The 24,599-nt window shown below is 38.6% G+C and overlaps 1 protein-coding gene across 2 annotated transcripts in view; it reads left to right on the top strand.

Annotated features, from left to right (window-relative positions):
• Nucleotides 1-24,599, top strand: part of cdh13 (cadherin 13, H-cadherin (heart)) — a 426,287-nt gene that overhangs the window by 98,747 nt on the left and 302,941 nt on the right. For both annotated transcript variants that reach the window (XM_077193535.1, XM_077193536.1), the window contains one exon: nt 12,398-12,518. In XM_077193535.1, coding sequence (XP_077049650.1) covers nt 12,398-12,518 — 121 coding nt within the window. The remainder of the gene's footprint in view (nt 1-12,397; nt 12,519-24,599) is intronic.

The following is a 24,599-nucleotide window of genomic DNA, read 5'->3' as shown; positions in this document are numbered from 1 at the left end:
CCACGCAGACATTTCCAAGCATTCCTGAGCGTTTCCAAGTATCTGTGATTTCCCTGGCTCCCTGATCTTTGCCTGTTCCCTGGACTTCTTTTTTTCCCGTTTGCTGCCCGCCTCGACCTCTGCCTGTTAACGACTACGAGTTCTGGACTGTCCCTCTGATTCATTGTCTGCCTGAGATTTATGTCTGCTCATCTCTGTCTTCTTGTGTGTTTAAATAAAGTGCTGCAAATGGATCTGAACGCCTCTGACTCCACGTTACAGTTAGACTTATTTTACATTGTTATGAAATATTTTTAAATTAGAATGTTGATATTTACTAGAATGATTTGATAGTCCTTGTGACAAAAAAAATATCTTTGCCATAACAGGAATAAATTATATTTTAAAATATATTAAATAAGAACATTATTTTAAATTGTATTAATAATGTTTTACTGTATTTCTGGGCAAATACATGCAGCCTTTGTGAGTATAAGAGGCTTCTTTTAAAACATTAATACAATATTTCTGACCTCAATAATTTAAACAGTAGTGTATTAATACTTTAAAATATGCCGTTTTATATGGTACTTAATTGGTTACTTAAAAATGGGTTTCTTTGATTTACTACTGGATACAAGATTATATGAGCCAAAGCAATATTGCTAAGATATTAACAGGCCCTTTAAATATTATGATACTGAATGTGTGCAGGTTTTACATATTTTTATGGAGCTTTGACACTGCCATCTTTCAGAGGGGCAAACGGGAACAGCTCTGGTCATGTGACATCAGATAATACTGCAGATTATACTACACAAATATGGTATTTTATACCACTTACCTTTTTCTTTATTGGATTTAAGCCATTATGTGCATCAAACAGTTTAAAGCTGAGACCAGAAGGAGGCTAGCCTGGCTCTTGGAGCCCCCTTTTTCAGCATGCAGCAGACTGATTATGACCCCAGTGATCTGCTTAGTCATCCAAGGCCGCTCTCTGCCCTTTTTAGAGAGTGGATAAGCACCAGCTGTTTGGCCCTGCTGAATGGTAATGTCTTAAGGTAAACAGTGTTGTTTTTTTCTGCTCTGTCCTGATGTGCCCTTCATTCACACTGCAGTGGTTTTGCTTTATGTTGGACCTTTTATGCTTGGGCTATATTTTCCCAGTATTTTATGAGCTCAGGAGACCCACGTTTGTTTTCCAGTGCTGCAGGATAAAGTTATACCGAACTTTACTTGTCTTTCTGTTGCAAGCTATTAGTTAGGTTAGACAGATATGCTATCATCTGTTGCTGCATATGAGTATTTTATTATTGCTAAACCCAGTTTGAATCATAGGCCAGGATCCCCTTGGTGGTGCATTTCGTTTACACATCTGGAGTTGGAACCACACTTACAAACTCTGTCAGACCTGCCTCCTAAATTACAGCAACAATGCAGATACTGTCCAAGATTGAGTATCTGTTTGCTGTGCCCAGTGCCTGGCTTTTTTTTCTTCGGCTCATGCACCAATCCTTATTCATTGGCCCAGCAGGTGTGATGTGTCCAGATTCCAGATGGTTGTGCAGGCTGCTTCTTCCACTGGCAAGCCAGATGCAGCTGTTTGGAAGGCAGACTGATTGATTTCGCTGCAGCCTCTCGCTGTGATTAGGCCTGGGTCACTCCTGCTACGCCCTCCTTGTGCACTGACATTTACCACCGAGCAAGGGAATCAGTCCAGGCTAGAGAAGGGAAATATGCAGGAACGTTTTCTTGCCCAGCTGGGGGCGGTTCACAAGACGTCCTGGACTTTTCATTGGATTGATTTGAAACGGAGACATCAATAGGGAGAAGGTTTGGAAGGGAATTTGTACCGTCCCAAGCGATTGCAATAATTAATGGACATTAGATAGTCTGTGTGGGTATTTTCCAGGGGTCAAGGGATATTAGGGGTTTAGTAGGCATATGTGCAATAGCCTGAGGCCTTCCTTTGATGCAGTATTGGAATGTTATAGTTTTTGAAATGTATGTTGAAAGTTTACATCTTTTAACAAGGCCAGTTGAACCATATGGGGATTTGAACACATGCCCAGGGTCGACGCTTTCTAAGTTTGGCATTAAAATATAACCATGGTCTAGAGACGAGTTCTTAAACTTGAGCGCAACATTTAGAATGCCGTGTCATACACAAGATGCTGCAAAAGATGTGAAATGTGAGCGCAACTGTCAAACACATACATCTAGTGCATGTTTACAATGAAAAAAGAAAAACATGTAAAAGCAGTGCAGTAGAATCCAAAAACACATTCTGTGTGAGTGGCCACTAAGTGTTTGATTTGCTGATTATTGTGAGGTTGGCGGCATCAATCGATCATGCTTAAGGGATTAGCTCTGTGATAATCAACGTTTTTGACTTGAGGGCTCCCCATTGTTCAACACAATATTCAAATGCCCCTGATATACAATAATATTTCTGCTGTAACTATGACAAAGCTGCTTGTTTTAAAAATGTTTCAATGATATATTGCATAAATGAACATAGTTTATTTAAAATATTAAATATTTAGTATTCATTTTGTGACTCCAGTAGTTATATTTTGTATTGGAGGATGACCGGTTTAACAGGAACAAAGCTTCTGTCTTAAATTTGGCTAATTCCTTAAACAACTGCATTTTGTTTTATTTTCAGAGTTATTTATGTGAACAGTTTGGTGGTTATTAAATTTGGATGAAGCAAAACTCTAACCACAAAACATAAAAATAACATGGTCTGCAAGTATGTCCTCCCTCAAAGTTGTCTGCAGAACAAAATGCTACAACCTAATTTAAATTGCAGATTAAACTGCACCAGAACATAGTACAATCTTAATATAGAGCTGAAATGAATCTCTGGATGGCTTTAATTAAGTGACAAAAACAGCTAGGCATGAAACTTATTGTTAAGACAATGTGGAATATAAACAGTATATATTTTTGCGGCTCAAATCAGAAACCCACCCTAACGCCACAAACTTTTCACACACTTAAGTTGCTGCAGCCATTCCCAATCAGGTTGTCTGTGAACTCATTTGACCATATTGATTTTTTTTCCCTTGAGCTGACATTTACACCAGACTCTGCCTAGTGGCTCTGGCTGCACTGGCTTTCATCAATGAAGTCTTAACCTTAATCACACTTCAGGCCTGTCACAGCACCTGCCCGGAGGCCATCATCACTACTCTTTAAAAAGACAACGCCTCCCTGCTAAAGCCTTCAGGGCCCATTGCTGAGTGACCGTCCGCACAGGTTTTTAAAAAGCCACATGCCCAAAATAGACTTCTTTACCCTGCGTGTAAATGTCATACGCTGAACACCACTGGGCAGAGTTTACTCAGTGTCTGCGGCATCCGAGCTACTTACTTACCGCAGAATTCTATCTATGACCTGCAAGCAAGGTCACATGTATTGGTGCCTTCATTACAGGAATTAAATAAAAGTATCTTTTAGGACTGTACAATTTTAGCCAGTCAAAAATGGACAATTATGCCCTTTTAAGTATTCCTTCAAATGTACTGGATTCAGATTGTTTACAGTCTTAGTCAATGCTAACAGATTCACTGCTTTTGGTTGGATAAGACAATTGAACATGAACACAACGTTTGATTCAGTTTGAAATTGAAAACACAAATTTGGCTGTTTCAAGCACTGCTTATTTATATATTTGTTTGTTGTGTTATTAACGGTGTACATGTCTTGAATAATTAGTTAATCTCAAGCTGTAGGAGCAATATTAACTATGACTATTATTAATACTAAATGAATATTAATCTGTTTAAAGAAAGTAGCAAGTTCATTAGTATATTAGTTTTGTCATGATTCTTAAATATAAATATAAATATTGCTTAAGTAATAGTGAAAGTTTAGTTAAATATAAATATTGCTTAAGTTTTTAACTTAATTTATGTTCCTATTTAAATTCATTAATTGTGTGTTCAATTGCATATTAGTTTGGCAATGTTAAAATTGGTAATGAGAAGCCTGACATTTCAGTCTAAACTTTTGGTGTCTTGACGACCCTAGGTTTAGTTTATGAATTGATATTCACAACCCATTTAACTTTCATAATGTAATGCATTTCCAAATTATATTAAATGGTTATTATATAAGTGGATTTTCCATACCTAAATGAAGCTACACCAAATGTGATTTTTGTCAAAATAATGCCCAAATAGCTGTCTGAATGGCGATTAACAGTCAGTTATTGAAATTACATCAGTATCATTTTGGGAGAGCAAGTTATTCGATTATGAAGACTTTTTTTTGTCTTAAAACTAGAACAGATGAATTGCAAAAGGACCAGGAATCTTCATTATGAAAGAAAATGGTGTCTTGTTTAAATTTTTTTAATTTAATGTTGACCTAAGCAATTCAGAGTTAACTTAACTAATATATAATGTCCCTGTGATGCTGTTATAGTATACATTTGCAAGGCTTTCTTAGTTTTTTATCAATTTCTTTCAGACTTATTGAAATTGCTGATGACTTTAATTAACTAATTAATTAAATATGTGATTCTCTGAGCAGTATTATGGGAGATGATCTATAAAAAAGGAATAGCCTATTTTACAATCATTATGGCTGCGTGATAATAATGTTGATATCAATTTGTTCTGATTTAGTAGTTGAATGACAGTAAAAGGTTTAACTTGGACTCTAGAAGATAGGGGGGACACTTAAAGCTGTTAGCTTTCTCTTTTAACAGAGAATGTAGTGACATATTGATCTGATACTCGCCGTATATGTGGTCGTTGCTTTTCTCTCACCCAATAAAGCTGGGGAACTTTATTCGCTCACCTGACATCTTTATTTAAGAGAAAAATCTGTGAAGCACAAAAAAGAATCCGTGAGTTTATGTGCTTCTGCAAGTGCCATCAATTGTGTAGAATGCAACTCGACCACAAAAAGTCTTTACGTTCAGCCATCTGCAGGATTGTTCCTCAACAGTTATATTACCTCAAAACCCTTCAATGGCAATCAAGTCACCCATTTTACTCCATATGGTGTACGACTGAATTTGCTAATGAACCTTTGCAAACTAGGTTGCACAATTTAGGCGAGCTGTAAAATGTAGAATGGGACATTAAAATTGCTGAAAGAAAATTAATCTTAGCTCTCGCTGCCATGCGTTATGGCTATGCTCTCATCTGTTACTTTTATTCTCCAGTAGTTTTGAGGTTAGAAGGTCTAATGAGTAGATCCCTTGGAAAGGGATTACAACGCTTTAGACCTGCTAAGTTTGCTTTACAGTGGTGTAGTTTCAGGAAAATATGTTGGTTCCTGACTTTCTATGGGAAGAATTAATCCAGGCATTATGGGTAAGCTCAGAGTTAGTGCCTCTGATACTGACCTCATTGATGAAGCCAAAAGAATCCAGCTACCAAGCGTGAGTTGCATGCATAAATTATGGTGTGGGCCTTGGAAAAGTGCTAAAGCTAACAAACTAATGAGTTTTGTCAGATACTCATCAAGCTTTTTTGCCCAGGCTCAGTGTTAATGTAGTCAGAACACAAAGGAAGGCACATGTTTAGATCTTCAGTATCACTCAGGGATTTATAGCGCAGTTTATGAGCGGAGACGGAGGATGGGTTTGAACTCTGTTTCCCCTCAGTGAAGCAAAGCAAAAAGCCAGTCTCTCTCAGGAGGAGCTGAGTAAACGATAACCTCTATATCACAGCGGAGTCATATAAAGCCATAGCAAAGAAATGGTATTCATCAGTTTTGAAGTTTTTTCTGTCACTTTATTTGTCTTGTCTCTTGTCACACATATCTCTTACAATAACAAACACATCCCTTGCTGCTTCATTTTTAGTATTTTCCTCAATCTTAAAGGCACAATTCATCTACAAATGTCAATTCTGTCATTATTTACTCACCCTCATGTCGTTCCTCTATGACTTGCAGAGATATATTTAACACCTTTTATCATTTTTTTTTTTACAATAAACATCCACTGAAGCTTTCAAGCTTTAAAAACTATGCAAAAGCGCCATACAAGTATTGTGAAGTGGCCCATACAACCTTGTGTGCTATATTCAAAATTTTCCAAATGAAAGCTCTGCATGAGAAACTGACTGAAATTTAAATAAATCTATATGCTCTAAACCATGGCACGATCAAGAGAGTTGAAGATGTTGATGATCTTTTCAATTAATTTATTCTGTTAACAAAACCAATCGGACTGATCTGGTATAGATCAACTGACTATATTATAGTGTGATTATAGTCACAGTTAAATAGTACAAACATACAATGTGTTGCAGTAGTTAACAGTCCAATGGTGGAGAATATTTCTATCTTTCGTGTGACTTTATGATTTCAGAGTACTTGGAATATAGTGCATTTGTATGTGCTTTGTGTGATTTTTCAAAGCTTAAAAGCTTCAGTCCTCCTTAACTGCACAGAAAACCATCTTAAATATCTAATTTTGTGTTCCATAGAAGAAAAACAAGTCCCACAGGTTTGTAATGACACAAGGGTGAGTAAATGGTGACAGAACTTTAATTATTGAACGAACTATCCATTTAATTTATCCCCTTTGTTGTTCACAAGCAGTACGACTTTAGAAGAAAAGAAGAGACTTCTAAAAGCGCATTTAAATGTTTTTTTTTAATCTGCACCAGCAGGGGACATTGTCATTTTCTAACCCCTGTCCCCTCAATCACAGCCCACCAGTGTCATCTTCTCTTGTTGTGTTTAATAAGGAAATCATGCTGAGTCAAATTATTATAAACTAATGAAGTCTCCACACAGCTGTATCACAGAAATGAACCGATAAGGCGACCAACATGCCAAGTAATCAATAACGCTTTCCAGTTCAGACAGAGAAGATTAAAAGTGAGCGTTATTGAGGGAGGGAGAGAGGGAATAAGTAAAGGCCAGGTAGCAGGTGGTGTTCTTGCTTTGGACGCCCGTCTTTGTAAGCAGCCATGCAGCAGAGATGAAGGGAGGCCTGCACAATACCCTTGCGCTTGGCTTTCTTTTGTCACATCAAACAGAGCCACAGATTTCTGTGGACATAGGCGCACATACACTCTTTTCCTCTTACCTCATTTCTCTGTGCTCCCATTGGATGTCATCTGCTTTGACACCAACTTAGATACTCTTATAGACACACATTTTGACCACTCACACAGGAGACTTTCTAGCTTTAAAAGTAGTTTGACAGAGTGCAACAGAATTGAACAGAAGGCACATTTATAGGTGTATGTATATAACTATAACAATGTAACTATAATCCTGACTAAGAAAGTATATAATGAGGAAAAAATATATAATTAAGAACATATATAATGGAAAAAGCATAACAAGTCTTTTATAATTTTAACTATATATTATGTTTTTGCCAGCCAGTGCTGGCATTTTTGATCATTTACACAAAACGTTCATGGCCCCCTGAATATTTTTGTTGAATGAATATCTGAATGTGCAATTTATCAAAAGAAAGAAATGAGACTCTGCTTAAAACAACAACAACAAAAACCCATTTTATTCTAGCTTAATGCATTCTTTTTATGTTATCAAACCTTGAACGTGCTCAAGTTTCATTAAAAAAAGCAACATTTTGAATAAAAAGCTGAGAACCTCAGGTTTTTGTCTAAGACCAGATCGGATTCAGAAAGATAATTAAAACATAGATGGGGTAGATTGCGTCCATCAACATCCCCAAAGCTTCACAGTCCTATACCGCTTCCTGTGTCGAAATTCCATTTGGTAATGTTTGGCTGTTTTAATTTATATGCTGTTTAATGTTTGATGATCACATTATTTTACTTGTCACTAAGCAATGCTTGGTAACACTTCCTTTTACAGTCCTGTCCACCATATACATACTATGTACTTATTATAGTAATTAAAATAACTGGGTAATAACTAGGTACTAACCCTGAACCTACCCCTAAACCTAACCTTAACGCATCTACTTACCTTATATTACCCAGTACTTTCTTAGGTAAGTACGCTGTAAGTACACGTAAGTTAACACACTGTAAAATTAACCATTATTACCCAGTACTTTCTTAGGTAAGTACACTGTGAGTACACGTAAGTTAACATACTGTAAAAGGAAGCGTTTCCCAATGCTTATCACTTGTTTCTGCTCCTTCTTCGCCTGTGTTTTGATCTGAAATAACATTGAAAACATGAATTGCCGGAAAATTTCCATCCATGGCATGGAAGCGTTTAGTCATAAATGACAGACAATTCCATCAATGGCAGAAAAAGAATGAAAGGGATCGTTCTATTTGTCAGTGGAAAGTTAAAAAAACCCTGTTCTTGAGCACATTTACCTAAAAAACCCTGTTCTTTAGCACATTTACCTAGACCAATAAAAAAAAAAAAATCAAGATTTCAAGATCATGTCTTGTGTGAACGGCCCTTTAACTTCCTTTTACAATTTATTTTTAACTCTTTTTACAATTTTTTTTGCTGACACTTTGCCTTGGGCAGTTTGAAGGACATAACATAATTAATGTCTCATTTCCCCCCTCTTTTTCTTCATCATGTTATTCTTTTTTTTTCTGAGAGAGGGCAAACATGTGCAGATATGCCCTGTGATAATATCTGCTCTGACATTTTTTTTGTCCGGATGGATGTTCAAATTTCTGTCATGCTGTCTTATATGTAATGCCCTGTCTGAGAATATTAAAAGAAATTTTTTCTGCCCTGCTGAGAATATTCAAAGAAAATTTTTCTTCATTTGCAGTTAAAAAAAAGTTATTGAATTCCCGAGTAACTAAACTAGATTCTGTTCTGTTTCGAGGAACTCCATTAAGCAAACTCCTAAAGGACTTCCGAAGCGGTGGGTGGAATAGAAACAACCATAAAGAGTGGAGACCTTTATGGAAGCGGCAACCTTAACCCCCTGATGAATTTGCCATTAAATCAGAGATAAGGCAGAGTATGCTTTGTGAGTTTAACAAGAGACGGCATAGTGGTATCTGAGCGTCACTTAGGGCAGTGCTATTTTAGCAGCAAATTAACCTGTTGAACAAGAATGATAGAATTTTTTTCCATTTCAGTAAACACAGCACTTTTGTCAGATTTGGCTCATTAAATCTAGAAAATAAGCTAAAATAAGCATTTATTTCCCCCTCAAAATACTACGTGCTGAGATCCTCCATTATTTTTCAGTCTGTCATATCCTAGGGGACACGTCAAAGAGAACTTTGAGCCGGATTGCTGAGTGTGCTAACGCAAATGGCTTTTTTTTCAGTTGCAGTTTTTCCTTGAAACTCTTGACTTGCTGTAGTAATAACGTGCTTGAAGCTCCCTAATACTGAAGCTCCCTGGCATGCATTCTTCTTTCAAGAAATTGCGACAGTATAGAAGCATACAATCTTAGATTCAGAATGCTCATCTGAACACACAGTAAGGTGCAGCAGATGTTTGAGTGCTGCCCTGTTATTGTGTATCCCGTGTCCCAGCTGGATCCTTACAAGGTCCTTCCCGGCCTGCAGTCTCCAAATCAACTCTCCGCAAAGCAAATCAAACCAACACTTTGACATTTTCATCTGATCTTATTTAATTGACATGGATAATATCTTCAATATCAACTAAAGAAACCTTAGTTGGAAAAAATAGGTATCTATTAAGGCATTTCACTGAATGCCTTGTATACGAATTTCTATATTGAAAGTTTATATGCAAGTTGGTTTATATTTCATGGTTTAGTTTATTTGAGTAATGATGGCTTTTACTGATGGGTACAAGTTGGGGAACAACAACAGGAAAAGAAGATTAAAGTGACTGGGAAATGAAAATAGGTCCCACTTGTATAAACATCATGCATGTACAGTATATGTGTATACAGCTCTGGAAAAAATTGAGACCATTGCAACAGTTTCTCTGGATTTACTATTTATAGTATTTATGTATGTGTTTGAGTAAAATGAACATTTGTGTTATATTATCTAAACTACTGACCACATTTCTTCTAAATTTCAAATAAAAATATTGTAATTTAGAGCGTTTGTTTTCAGAAAATGACAATTGAGCAAAATAACAAAAAAGATGCCATGATTTCAGAAAGTTTATATTCATTAAAACAACACAATACCAGTGTTTTAACTTAGGAAGAGTTCAGAAATCAATATTTGGCGGAATAACCCTGAATTCCAATCACAGCTTTCGTTCGTCTTGGCATGCTCTCTACCAACCTTTCATGTTGCTGTTGGGTGACTTTATGCCACTCCTAATGCAACAATTCAAGCAGCTTGTCTTTGTTTGATGGCTTGTGGCCTTCTATCTTCATCCTGATCACATTCCAGGGTTCAGGCCTGGAGATTGTCTGGACATGACAGGTGTCCTCCATCCACACATTTATTGGCCTAGCTGTGTGACATGTAGCATTGTCCTGCGGGAAAATACGATTCTTCAAATTGGGGAACATTGTCAGATTTAAATCTACAGAAGAAAGTGTCATTGTGCAGTTCAATTTAGTTCAATGTTGTTTCATATCAGTTCAATAAATGTGTCAATGTCGCAAAGATCATTAATTATGAAACGAGTTCAATTCGGCTAAGCAACTCTACAGAAGATAGTGTCATCAGCTCAAGTCAATTCAATGTTGATTCAATTCAGTTCAATAACAGTGTTAATGTTACAAAGTTATCGTCATTATGCAGCTCATTTCAGTTCAAATAGTCAATAGAGTCAGTGCAGTTAAATCGATAGTATTACTAAATATTTATTGTCAATGAATCACCGTGGAGCAATTTTGTTTTTTTTTGCCCATAGGAACGGTCGGCCCTGTGTGCTTTAATGTTTGTTTTTTTTTACTTTCAAGTTATGAAGAATAGCTTTTTTGGCTACAAAGCTGCTATGTGATTGTGCATATCCATTAATAAGTAAAGGTTATTAAGAAAGCATGGGGTTTTACTAAATCACAAAGTGAGAAAACTAAGCCAAAGCCATGGTTATTCATGAATGCGGGGCTGATGATTTATGCTCTGTGTTTCTGATGTATTGAATCTGTGTTGAATGTATTCCCAAAGAAGAAACTGTTGAGGGAACCTCTGAAATTCTGTCTGTATGTTTAGAGTTGTTATGTATATAGAACTGAGAGGAGGAACAGGGCTGTATATTCAAGGATGGCTTACAGGGTGTGTCATTGTCAGAAATAATCCCCGCTTCCCTTCAACTGAAATGGTGATTGATGGAGAACAAAAACAGGTGTGAAAGAGTAATAATGTTGCTGGAAGTAAAAGAGGAAGATGGACATAAAGGTTGGAACAGGATGGTTCCCTGGCTCTTACAAAATGGAAAAAATAGTGATCTTAAAAACCTCTCCATCTACCATTGACCTAAAAGCCACAAAACATCAATTTCCTCTGAGTTTTAAAAGCTAGATGATGATTATCTTTAGTTCTTAATGAAAACAAGCTTTGCTTTGCTGGGTGGAAGGCAACGTCAAATTAGTATAATTGACCAGAAAAGCAGAATTGTTGTGCTCTCACTCACCTTAAAAGCAGCATTTAGTCATTGCTGGGTTGACAGAAAATGGACTTGCTGATCTATTTGAATTACAAAACAATGCAGGTTTGGTTAGTACACTTGTTTTACCAGTGCAGTTGAAGCTGTTTTTAACTAAGAACTGGAAAAACAAGTGCCTTGTTTTTTTCAAAATATGAAATAAGGCAACATCAGGTTGTACGATTCCTTTATACAGAAAACCTCGAACTGTGTAGTTCAGGTCTGAGAATAAATTAGTCAGAAAAGTAAAAAAGTGCACTGAATGTACTAAAGTTACATTCCCTCAATCACATACAAGCTAGAATTATGGAATTATGACACTTATTCTGGACATGTTAAGTGGAGTTCTCTGTCTTGAAAGGTGTGATCATCACACACACACACACACACACACACACACACACACACACACACACGGGGCAAACAGCCATTTTGACATTATTTTGTGTGTTCCTGTCTGTTGAAGCGCGAAAGAGAACTGAATGCTCTACTGGTGCGCTGTCTGAAGTGACTTTCTGTGCACGTGTCGGATGTCTCTGTTCACATCGAGACGATTCACAGACAGCACACCTGTACAGATTTGAGTTATTTTTTGCATCTTATCTCGCTTGATAGCTATTCATATATTTACATTGATATTTGTATTAAAATATTTGGTTACACTTAAATTTTGATAGTCCACTTTAGACATTCTACAAACTATTAGTAACTTTGCAAGTACATGTCAACTAACTCTCATTAGAGTATTAGTAGCCTGTAGTAAATTGTTAGTAGACTGTTAGGTTAGGGTTAGGTGTAAAACATATTTATATTAACAGACTTGAGTTACAGCTGCACAGACCCCAGGATCCAGGATGATTCATTATCTTAACATTTTAAAATTTTTCCCCTGTATTCAGTAATCAAAAGGAAATCTTTGTTTCTATTTCAGGTTGTGTGCACTGGAGCGCAGGAAAAAGAAGAGAATGCTGAATGTGTACCGGGATTTCAGGAGAAGGAGTTCCAGGTGGAGTACAGTGGAGGGTTCCTCAAAGACGTTCCTCTGCTGCAAGGTACGGCAATGATGTCATCAGCGGTGAATGAGAGGGTTCAGGTTTGATTGGGGAATTTGTGTATTTTTGGCTTTCTCTTGCTTCCTTTCTTTCACACACCGTGGCCGTCTGAGCCACATGTGCACGCCAGCTGGATAAAGAACAGTTCTCGAGGGCCTCTGGTGAATGTTGATTGTTCATTATTCTCATTATCATGCACAATACTTTTTCATTTATTTAAAAAAAAGAGGAAATAAAAGCTGCAGTGTCCAAACAAAAACATCAAAATGACCTGGTGCTCATAAATTATTCTGTTTGATTGTGGATGTTTACAAAGCCTTTGTGATTCCCATCTCTTCCAGCATCTGCTGTTTGTAACTGTTGCAGCATCATAGAAATTTCTGCATAAAGATTCACATAAAGATTCTGGCAGACCATGCCGCCATCCAGACAGATCCTGTCTAGATCTTTCACAGGCAGTTAAGATAGATTTCATCGAAGCACTTTAGAATGGCCAACATTGTCCCTGTCAAACTGGAACAATGACATTAAACCAGCAGAAAAAGAAAAGCAGAATGTAAGAACTGCTAATAATGGAGTCGTTTCCTCACAGTTCTCCACGTTCACACAATACAACTCTCCCGAGACCCCGAGAATCAGAGTGATTAATGAAATTACAGTCTAATTACACATTAAGCATGTACGTCCCCACAGGATACTCATACACTGCCCTGCATGAAAAAGGCTTCACCATGAGTGTTTTGAGAGCAACAACATATTAATCAGTTTTCCAGATAAATTATAAACTATGTGTTGCCTGGTGAAGTTGTAACCCACCCAGCCCTTAAGCATAACATGAAAAAATTTAGAAAATAAATGAAAAAATGCAAATGCACCTCATAGATGTCCAGAGGTCCTGTACTGCATGTGAATACAAATCAGACAAGGGACCGAACATGCTGCAGAGGTCAGTGCTGCAGTGAGAGAAAGCAGACAGTGGCTTCACTCAAGCAGGATGGAGTGTGGGGTGCTTGTATTACACTGATCCCCTTTTGTGCAAAATGTAAAAAGTCATGTGAGATAGTAGTGTAATAGAATAATATAATATAATATAATATAATATATAATATAATAGAGTATTGCCCACCTTGATATTCATTATCAGTCAGGAAAATAGTCTGAATGAGTCACTGGTTGAAATTGAAATAGGTTGAATTTAATCCAGTTGTCCGTCCGTCCGTCCGTCCATCCATCCATTCATCCATAGTTCTGTCTGTCTATCTATCATTCTCTCCATCTATTGTTCGTTTATGCTTGTAAAAAAATTAAACAGCGTTCTTGTCTGTGTTGCCCTGTCCACTCTATTGCTTAAAAATATCAACAATTACGTTATGTTCTTGGGGCTAAGAATGTACTTGCATATTTTGCATTATTCGCAAGTCTTTTTTTGCAAGCTCTGACAGGCTTAGATCGTGGAAGGAAAATATGAAGGGCAAAATGAAAATGTGCAAATTAATGGAGATGTACCCATTTTAATTTCTGTGATTTATCTAGCACCTCAGACAAGTAGGCACCAATCAAAAGACAGTGACATTACTGAATTAACAAGTTTTTGATCACAGATTTTATGAACAATATATGTGGTTTTGTCTACTTGACATTTTCAGAAGTTAATATGATCATGGCATGTGGTTGTCATTCCGAAACTCTGCGTGTTTACTTTGGACTTTTTATAAATAAATAATGAGGAGCATTTTTGAACATTATTATACTTAAGACCTATTAATTATTATTTATCAATCTAATTCTCAAGTACATTGAAGGTTATTTAAGGCTGTCACCTGAAAGATTTGTGTTTTAACAGAAAGGTGTGAGTGATTTGATTGGTTAATCAGGCTCTACGGGATCTCTTATGATAATTGTCAGTCCTCGTTCAAAAAATTAAATAAAAACATCAACAAACTGTTCCTCTTGATTGTCACAATTCACTGGACTGTGTCTTCTCTGAGATGCACAGTAATGTCTTCAAGCTTTTCTTGGACTCCTCTGGGATCGGCAGTAATGTCTAGCTGGCACTGCTTCGGGCCCCAGTGGGAATCTAGTATCTCTGCCAAAGTGCCTTTCTTTTTTGTCAATTGACAGTCGTGTCAACAGGTTGCACAGCTAAAAGAGGAAGAATGGGCACTGTAGTTTGCCAAAACAGTACTGCGGATGCTGCAGTTTAACATTACATTACATTTTTGTGAACGTTTGTGTTGGGGTGTGAGACTGGGCATGACTGTTGAGTTTGCACACAGTCACCGATTTGGAGTTGGTTTGACCGCTGTGTTCCAAGTTTTTGTATTTGGGGAGAGCCATTGATCCATGTAATTAGAACAGTGAGAGTGGTGGCAGTCCTTACAAAAGATTGTTCCCTTTGAATTTCAATTTACTTAAGCTACAGAACATGATTATACTGACATAGAAGACCACTCAACACCATTAAGCTAACAGACAAAGAAAGGAAAGCACAGTCACCAGGGCAAAAATGCAATGAGAAGTGCCACTTTTTCCAATGGAAAAATATATATTTTATCACCAATTCAGCAAGATGGACAATCTAGCCTGGAGTTTCAATCTTTTTATTCTATTCTATTCTATTCTATTTTATTCGATAGGAAAGGGCACTGAGGCATTCTGTCATCTAGGGACCCAGCGATCCATGCACATGGAGACAGAGCTCAGTTCCGCTTTACTGAGTCACCCTGTAACAACTGTGCACTTCTATTACCCTGAATATGCTCCTGTCAGCACAGCACAACACACAAAATGCACTAACATGCACAACTTTGCACACGCGGGCAAATAACTTTCCTAGTAAACCAAAATATAAACGATGGCATTACCATGTTATGTTGTTTGCGAAAGCGTGATCATTCAGTCAGAGAAGAAGGCTTGGATTTCATGAAGCTTATTTGTTGCATGGTCTAGGCTTAAGAAACTTGCAGGACGTACAGCTGCTACACAAGAAAACTGGCCTTAGTGTTCTCATTTGTATTTATAGATGTATGGGGGCAGCTCAAACTAACTTTTCAGCTGTGCTGTCATTCTGGACCTCAGAAGGATACGATGCTGGAGAAGAAAGTTCAACACTCTAACTTAAGCAATAGCAAAAAAAGAAACACAAATGTGATGTTTGTTAAGTTGCTTATTAGTATGATTGAATTGGATCATTGAATGCCAATCAGTATATGGGGATGATTAGGAGGCCATGATGGACAGAGGCCAATGGGCAAATTTGGCCAGGATGCCAGGGTTAAACCCCTACTCTTTCGAAGGACATCCGGGGATTTTTTGTATTGACCACAGAGAGTCAGGACCTCGGTTTAACATCTTATCCGAAGGACGGATCCGAAGGTTGTCCGTTGGTGTGGCCGCTGATATATTTACCATTATAGTTCTACCAGAAAGACTCGGGAGAATAAATAATGTAACAATTATACATTTTATTGACAGCCCAGCAAGCAATATTATGATATAAAATTATTTGGCGTAGGCCCCGTCCATAGCTCGTCAGCATCTGCGTCTGCATCTGCGAACTCAGACATGTGTAAGTACCTTTTATACCACGAGTATTACAACACGATTGGATAGATGAGAAGGTAATACGTGACGTAGCAATTGAGTCTTTCCGGCAGAACTTATGCTAAAGCTTCCATTTATCTTTAATATCATTCGATGGGCCTTTATTCAGACACAATCCATAGAGGGACTGACTAACATTACTTTGTCAGGAGTTTATACAGTGCTATAGGATTATAAGACATAATTTTTGACTTGTTTACACTATAAAATTGTTGCATTTTGTAGGGAACATGGGTAAAATAACATCAGCTAAATTCAGTATGGCAGGACACATCATTATACCCTTAAAATGAAGCGTAATCATTCCGGTACTGATACGAGTGTTGTTGTAAGTGTATGGTATAGCAGTGATGAGGTTATAATGAGCTCAGTCTTTCTGTGTGCCGAATACATTTACAGTGTGTGAGCTTGTGTTTTCAGGTGTGTGGCTGGTGACTCATAGCTGGTGTCAGAGGCAGTCAGCTGTGCAGGTGACATATGCAGATTTATGTAAATACACTGCTCTCCTCTCCTCCTGTTTGGCCATGCCTGCTCAGTAATTATGCAGATGGAGGCAGTCTCGAGGTGGTCAACGCTAACCACCTGAGAGTCCTGGGTCAACAAAATTAATTAATTTAACTCACAGAGAGACTGCAAACATACATAAATGTCAAAATGCATATGAAGGAACGCTGTATTTTAAAACATTTGGGTACAGAATTCTTGCAAATATTTGCACTAAAACCATGGTTTATATGGTTATATATAATAAACCATATATATATATTTCTCTCATTTATAGACATTTGCAAATGTATATAGTATGAATTTATGTGGATAAAATTTTTAGAACTTTGATTTGAAAATCAACATGTAAAATGAGAAGTCAGTTCAAAGATGAATCTAAGTGAAACACGATTACTTCTCCCCCTACCTACTAAACGGTGCACCTAAATTAGGAGTAAAGTCATTTTCAGGAACCCTTGCCAATAAGAGCCTGCGCTTACAGAAGTGCGGCATTCTCTCGAATGGGATATCATTTTTATATTGCTAAAATGAAAATCAAATAAAGTGGAGTGCTCTCATTTCTCTGGATACTCACCGTATAGGTATCGCCATTCTCCTCGTCCCACACTATAATGAAGAAGGAAAATGGAATGCAATTTTATGAAAGCCAATGAGATTGATCTTTTCTTCTCCCAGAGCCTCTCACCGTTAATTCAACACCAGCTCCAATTTCACACACTTTTTATCCCGCAGCGGGTCGCACCAAAAATACAAACTCCCCCGCCACTGGGAAATTAGAATATCAACCTACGCGGATCAGAGAGATCACATATCAAAGTAGAAGGTGACAGTTTTGAGAATTGAGCCACAGCCTGAAGACTGGACAATTTATCCTTTTCTCATTGAACTATAAATCACATAATCTAGATATTCTTGCAAAAATGTACCTCTTTAAAAGATTGTCTGATAATCACAAAATAAATTAGTTTAGAGCACAGTTGACAAATTACATTCATTGTGTTTGTGAGCAATGACAATTGTCTCCAAAATTTGATGTTTTTGTATCAGTTGATCTTGTAATTTTTGAACCCACCATTTATACAACTTTTATAAAGCCAACTTGATTTCTTAGATGCAACCAGTCTCTTCAGGGCTCAATGCTAAGTTTTTTTTTTCTTTCTACATGGCCTGGTTGGATAATAAAGGTTATACAGTCAAGAGCAGGGAGATTTTTTTTTTTTTTTACCTTTTGTTGTTTGATTAACATTAAAAACACAGACAGCAAAAGGTTTATTAGGCTGCTGTTACTTTAGGACCAATATACTGTTTATGTTTATTTCATTCATATTTTCCATTAACTTACTTCATCATCTTCATATATATAATTTATAAAACCATGATGAAAAGGAGGCAGGATGAATAATATCTTATATTTCCTGCTCCCTCCACAAAAAATAAAAAATAAAAATAAACTCAACATAACAATGAAACAAACTAGAAACCAAAACATCAACCTGAAACAGATTTCCAAAGCAAAAGCAAACCATGATCACAACCATCATCATCATCATCATCATCATCATCATCATCATCATCATCATCATCATCATCATCATCATCATCATCAATTTCTATAAATATTCATCCAAAACAAAAGCAAACCATAATCACAACCATCATCATCATCATCATCATCATCATCATCATCATGAAGGTGTGTGGGCAATACTCTACCTCTTGCTTTAAAACATAACAATAAGTGTCCGTAATTCGACCAATTCTTTAAATTTTAACAATTTAGAGCCAAAAAATAAGGCATTTGTATGCTCTCTATAATCTTTTTTAAATATAATTCGTATGACTCCTCACCTCCACAGTAGCTAATGTAGGGCAACACCAGTGCACAATACAAGGTTTTCAATGCCTTATAATCTAACACGTGTTTTACCTTATTTAATACAAAAATACTCTTAGACATCTTTTTTTGTATGTGTGAGATATGTGGTTTCCAAGTCAACCCTTCATCTAGTAGCACACCCAAAAACCTGATTTCCCTAACTTTCATTATTGCTATTGATAGTACAATACTTTCATCTTTTTTTCTATTACCAAAAATCATAAACTTTGTTTTCTTTAAATTTAATGACAACCTATTAATATCAAACCATTCCTTCACTTTAACCATTTCTTGTTCCATACTAATTACCAATTCATTTAAATCATTTCCTGAGAGGTAAATGTTTGTGTCATCTGTGAATAGAACAAAATTCAATAACTTCGATACATCACAGATATCATTAATATAAAGTATAAATAATTTCGGTCCTAAAACTGAACCTTGCGGTATACAACATTGAATTTGCATATTATTGGATTTGTTATTATTATACTGAACATACTGTTGTCTTTTATTCAAATAACTACTTAACCAATCCAACACTATTCCTCTCACACCATATGATTGTACCTTTAATAACTAGATTGAATGATCAATTGTATCAAATGCTTTCTTTAAATCGATAAACACACCTATTGTGTGTTTCTTGTTGTCGGTTGCATTTACTATGTCCTCAACTATATTCATGGTCGCAGAAGCTGTAGATCTACCTGAACGGACTCCATACTGGCTCTCATCTTACAACAGTTTTTTTTTTCAATAAATTCCTCTAATTTTTGCACAACATTTTTTTCAAGGACTTTAGAAAATTGAGATAATAACGAAATTGGTCTATAATTTGTAAACATATGCTTAACACCATCTTTATATAGTGGGACCACCTTTGCTACCTTCATCATATTAGGAAAGATCCCAAACATTGTCTGAAATGAAAGATTAAATATGTAACTTAAAGGTTTAACAATACAATCATTTTTTTTTTCACAATAATCATATCTAGCCCATCCATATCTGTAGATGTCTTGTATTTTAATGCATTTACTATTGATACAATTTTATTTTCACTAACATCTCCAAGAAACATTGATTGGAGTACTCTACTCCCCCTTGTCCCTCCATTCTGTGACCCTAAATTATGTTTTTCAATATTCTCTGCTAGCTTGGGTCCCACATTTAAAAAAAAAAGAATTACATTCGTTTACTACTTCGTTTATGTTTTCAATGTTCTTATTATCCTCGTTTATAAAATGTTGTGATGTACTGTCCTGAACTCATGTACTTTTCCCAATCAGTTTATTCAAAACATTCCATGTTCCTTTAATATCAGTTTTTTTTCTTTCTAATAAACTACCAAAATAATATTTTTTCGCTTGTCTCATTATTGTTGTTAATTTATTTTTATACAACTTATACCTCATTTCTGCTTCTTTTGACCTAAATTTAATAAAATCTCTATAAAGAGATATTTTACATGCATTCTGTAGTCCCCTTGTAATCAAAGGGTTTTTACTAAAGCTATCCTTATATCTATATTGCACATATGGACAATACCCTTCATATAATGTAAGATATTTATCTAGAAAAGCTTCATATGCTGCATTTACTTCCCCGACATACACCTCTTTCCAGTCTTGCTCACTCAAGTCATTTCTAAATCTACCAATTGCTTCATCTGTCCTTTTTCTAACATATTTAGTCCTACAGCCAGCTTCCTTCTCATTAGGTATTTGACAATCCAAAACACAAAAAAAACAGGTAAATGGTCGCTTATATCATTGATCATCAAACCACTCTTGATTTTACTTTCTAAAACATTTGTAAAGATATGGTCGATCAATGTCGAACATGTTGTTGTTATCCGAGTTGGCTCGGTGATCAATGGGAACAACCCTCTACTGTGTAGCATCTCAAAATAATCACTAGCTGCAGCTTGTCTATTCACACTCAACAGATCAATGTTTGTGTCCCCACACAAAATATAATTTTTCTTTTCATTCAGCTGACATAACACCTTTTCTAGCTGTTCATTGAATGTTTCAATTTTTGACCCAGGTATTCTGTAAATGCATGTAACAACAACATTCCTCTTCTTTTCCATATCAATTTCCACTGTAATACATTCAAATAGATAATTACTGGCTGTTGTCATATATTCTACAATTCTGCATTTCAAATCAGTGGACACAAATAAGGGAACACCGCCTCCCCTCTTATCTCTTCTACTGCAATGATGCAATTCGTTACCTTCCATACAGAAATCTACACCTCGAGTTTCATTAACCCATGTTTCTGACAGCGCTATGGCTGAAAATTTATGTTTTAAAGACCTTAATTATTCCTGGATCTTGGTAAAGTTTGCATACAAACTCCTACAATTAAAATGTATTACTGAAAATGTACTGTTCAGGCTAACTATATCATTGAACTTTTCTTCTGTATAGTAATCACACATGGAATTAATTGTGTTAAAGCAGTGATTTTCTGGATCAATATTGCATTCAAAATCATAGAACTTGTAGTCTATGTATTTAGCTCTTAAAAGTGTGTAGCCCCTTGTAGGCCCGGAGAAATCAGTCTCAGTCATCATTTTCTATAAACAAACAGATAAACAAATAATAATACCCTACAGATGTTGTTTTTACAATTGCTGTGTTTAACCGACAAGTGCCACCATATGGAGAACAAAATAAATGATTTAGTCCACAATAAGTCCAAAAAATAAAAGTCGCTGGCAAAGAATGATAAACAGTCATAGTCAAAGTAGAAAAGTGTTTCCTACCTTGTTCCCATAGGTGCACCAAAATCCCTTCAAAACCAATTAAACACCGACCAAGGATAGAAGCTTTTCGAGCGCCCCTTAAAAAAAGTAAAAAATAAATTAAATTATATATCCGGACTGTTACAGGTGCATTTTATTTCTCAACTGTTAATGGTCACTTAATCCATAACCGACTGTGTTTGCTTGGATACTCTGCAAATTTGACATAAGTTTGCGTGAATTTTTCCGTTCAAGTGCAATGATATGTGAAAGAACTCAATTTAGTATTTGTGCACTGTCTGAGGGGCGACTTTCTGGGTGCGTTCTTCGGATGTGTGCACAGACTAGGCTTCTCACACAGTGTGCGAGTACCAAATTTAGTTTTATTTTGTGTCACTTGAAAGTTTGTATTGGCATGACTTTAAAAAAAAGTGCAAATGACAAACTTTCATGACAATACTGCACTGGCCCAATCGGGACCATGCACTGCCCCAGGGCATCTGGCAGTCCTTTTTGAAGAGCCCTGCACATAAAACTTAAGACCATTTTTTTCAGTGTTTACACATTAGGCTTGATAACATCGCTTGCAGATAGTTCTGTTTTTTCTTAATGTGAGTGTGCTCGTTGCTTCAGTCTGGGGCATTTCCCACCAGAATCTAACTCCCCATTGGCAGTTCAAACATTTGCCTCCATCTTGCTCACCATTACATCATGCAGGCCAAAAACAGTCCACCAGCCTCATTCCTCAGACCGAATACAGACTGTCACTGTAACAAGCAGTGTGTGATTCACTATTGCATGCATGGCAGTAAGATTATGAGTAACAGTCTTGATTAGCCATCATCACAATTGTGTTCAGACACTTCCTCAGCTCTCAGTCCATACAGTAGTGTGTCTGTTCAGGCCTGGCACTGATTCTTAGCTCTGGAGTACCACTTCCTGGAAGGAACTCAGACTTCCTCCACTGTGTTGTGCTTGACTTTATCATTGTTCCATCTTAAGTGCCCTCAGCCTTCTGCATTGCTTACTGGTTTTAAGTAAATTGAATTTGGGTATAGCCTCAAGATCTTTAAGATCTTTAAGTTCCCTTAAACTTAAACTCCCACTCCGAGTTACGTCGGATGACGACGAATGGGGGTTTCGCTTAGAACACCTATCGACTTCGAGTATTACAAAACGAGCCAATGGCGATGAAATGCCATGGGTCTGCGGAATTTGCATAGCGTATCTCCGCCCCACCGCGTGGGTATAAAGGAGGACGCCGGCAACATGCAGGTATGTTTTCGCTTCGGAGCCAAGAATATTTCTTCACTCCACAATCATCTCTGACTTCGCTCTATGAGACGAGCTTCTCTCTCCGGTGTTGGTGTGACGGCGATCTGCAGCGAGCTCACAGTGCCTGCTGATCTGTGCAGTGATCTGCCAGTGTGTGTGTGTCTCCCTGTGCGCTTCAACATCGCGGAGTTTTTTTCTCCTCTCATAAAAGAGCTCGCACGCGGCACGTCTTTTTAAAGACGGCTCGCCCGTGCATTTCTGGTTGCAGCGGACTGGTATCGGACTCTGATGGGCACGAGCGCTGTCTAGTGTGTTTGGGCTTTGATCATGCTTGAACAGCGCTCGTGGATGACTCATGTTCTCTCTGGGAACGTGATCATCGCGTCATATATAGGTCGAGACTCGGTGAACTCGCAAGAGTGAGAGTCCCCTCATCCACTACCCGATCTTCGGCTGGTGGACAGGGTGACCTGAGGGTGTTGGTCTGGAACAAGGCGCCGACTCTGTGTCCACGCCCCAGCCCCCCCTCTTTAATGACGGTGCCCGCTAGCGAACTGATGATTCCACGAGTCTACCCTCGGGTGGCCCGTGTGTTTTCATTTGAAGCTACAGAGGATGATGCTGTGTCTGTAGCAGCATCACTAGGTGGGCTTGATTCTTCTGGAAATGACGACTCTTCACAGCTGCCACCCTTTGGTGTGCATACGGCTGTGCCTGAGTCTGATCCGGGGATGATGGCCATGCTTTCCCGGGACGATTGGTTTTTGGGTGAGGCCGCCGACGCGTCCACGGCAAACCCCAATATCTTTCCTCCCGGACGTGCATGATGTGTTCACGGGTCCTCTCGTTGGTCTCATCCGCCTTTCCTCCCCTCAGGGGCCGCTGCCCATGGGTACACTGGGGTTCCCCCGGTTGAACGCTCTGTTGCCATGCTACTGTGTCCTCAGAGTGCTTCCCGGCGCAATCCTAAGCACCCGTCCAAGCCTGTAGTTCTTTTCGTCACAGTATCTGTGGCGAAATCCTATAGTGCCACAGGACAGGCAGCTGCCTCACTGCATCCCGTGACCGTTCTGCTGGTCTACCTGACCCAGACGCTCATGGACATGCAGGAGGGCGGGACTGACCCGAGGCTCTTCAGTGAGCTGCGCGCCGCCACTGACCTTGCTCTCCGAGCGACGAAAGTGGCCGTACGCTCTCGGAGTCAGGTGATGTTCACCAGTTTGGGGCTGACCGGTCTGATGTGCAAGATGTCGGGCGGACCCGTCTGCTCGACACCCCCATCTCCCAGGTCGGCCTCTTCGGCGGTGCGGTTGAGTGCTTCTGCCCACAGTTCTCAACCGCCCGTGAGCAGATTGAGGTTATTCTGCCCGACGGCCCCGCCGTCCGCTCAGATCCCTCAGTCTGCCCACCGCCGAAGGCTCCCTCCCACGGTTCCAACCCCGCCCGTTCACCCGGGCCTGGCTCTGGAAGACCGTAGGGGGATGCCACAGCCCTCTCCAGCCCCGCACCCCGCTAAACGCCGGGTTAAGCGGCACTTTTGAGATGGGCTGCTCAGAGATGAGACTCAGTTCTGTCCAGGAGTTGGTAGCAGGGCCACTCCTTTCCCCGGTGGAGGGCTGGGGAAGAATCCTTATTCAGGAAGAACTGACTCTCTCCTCTCTGAGCATACAGAGTTCTCGGACGACACAGAGCGCCGCCCACAAGCCGTGCTCTCCTCTTCCCCCTCTGCCCCAGAGGTGGTTGACACGGCGTGCCGTCCACGGACCGTTTCGCCCCTGTCCCCCTCTGTCGCCAGACCCCTGACAGAGCAGGCCCCCGTGGAACGCTGGTCCTTCCCTGGCCTCCTCTGTCAGGGTGCGGTTATGACCTTGCCCCCACACCGGGCCGCTATGCCGCCCTCGTCTGGGCTGGTCATTTCCGCTTCGCTGCACCACCGGGGGGACGTCTGTGGTTCTTCACTCCGCTGGCACAGTTGGGAGCCTGCACTAGAGCTCCCTATCTGTTCCGCTGGGTCGTGCAAACCATCGGCTCGGCTTTGCGATTCAGTTCGCACGGTCTCCTC

The sequence above is a fragment of the Siphateles boraxobius genome, unplaced genomic scaffold (assembly GCF_051911475.1).
Source record: "Siphateles boraxobius isolate OS27281-9 unplaced genomic scaffold, OSU_SipBor_1 31, whole genome shotgun sequence".
Classification (NCBI taxonomy): Eukaryota; Metazoa; Chordata; class Actinopteri; order Cypriniformes; family Leuciscidae; genus Siphateles; species Siphateles boraxobius.
This window is presented reverse-complemented; position numbering and strand designations above follow the sequence as displayed.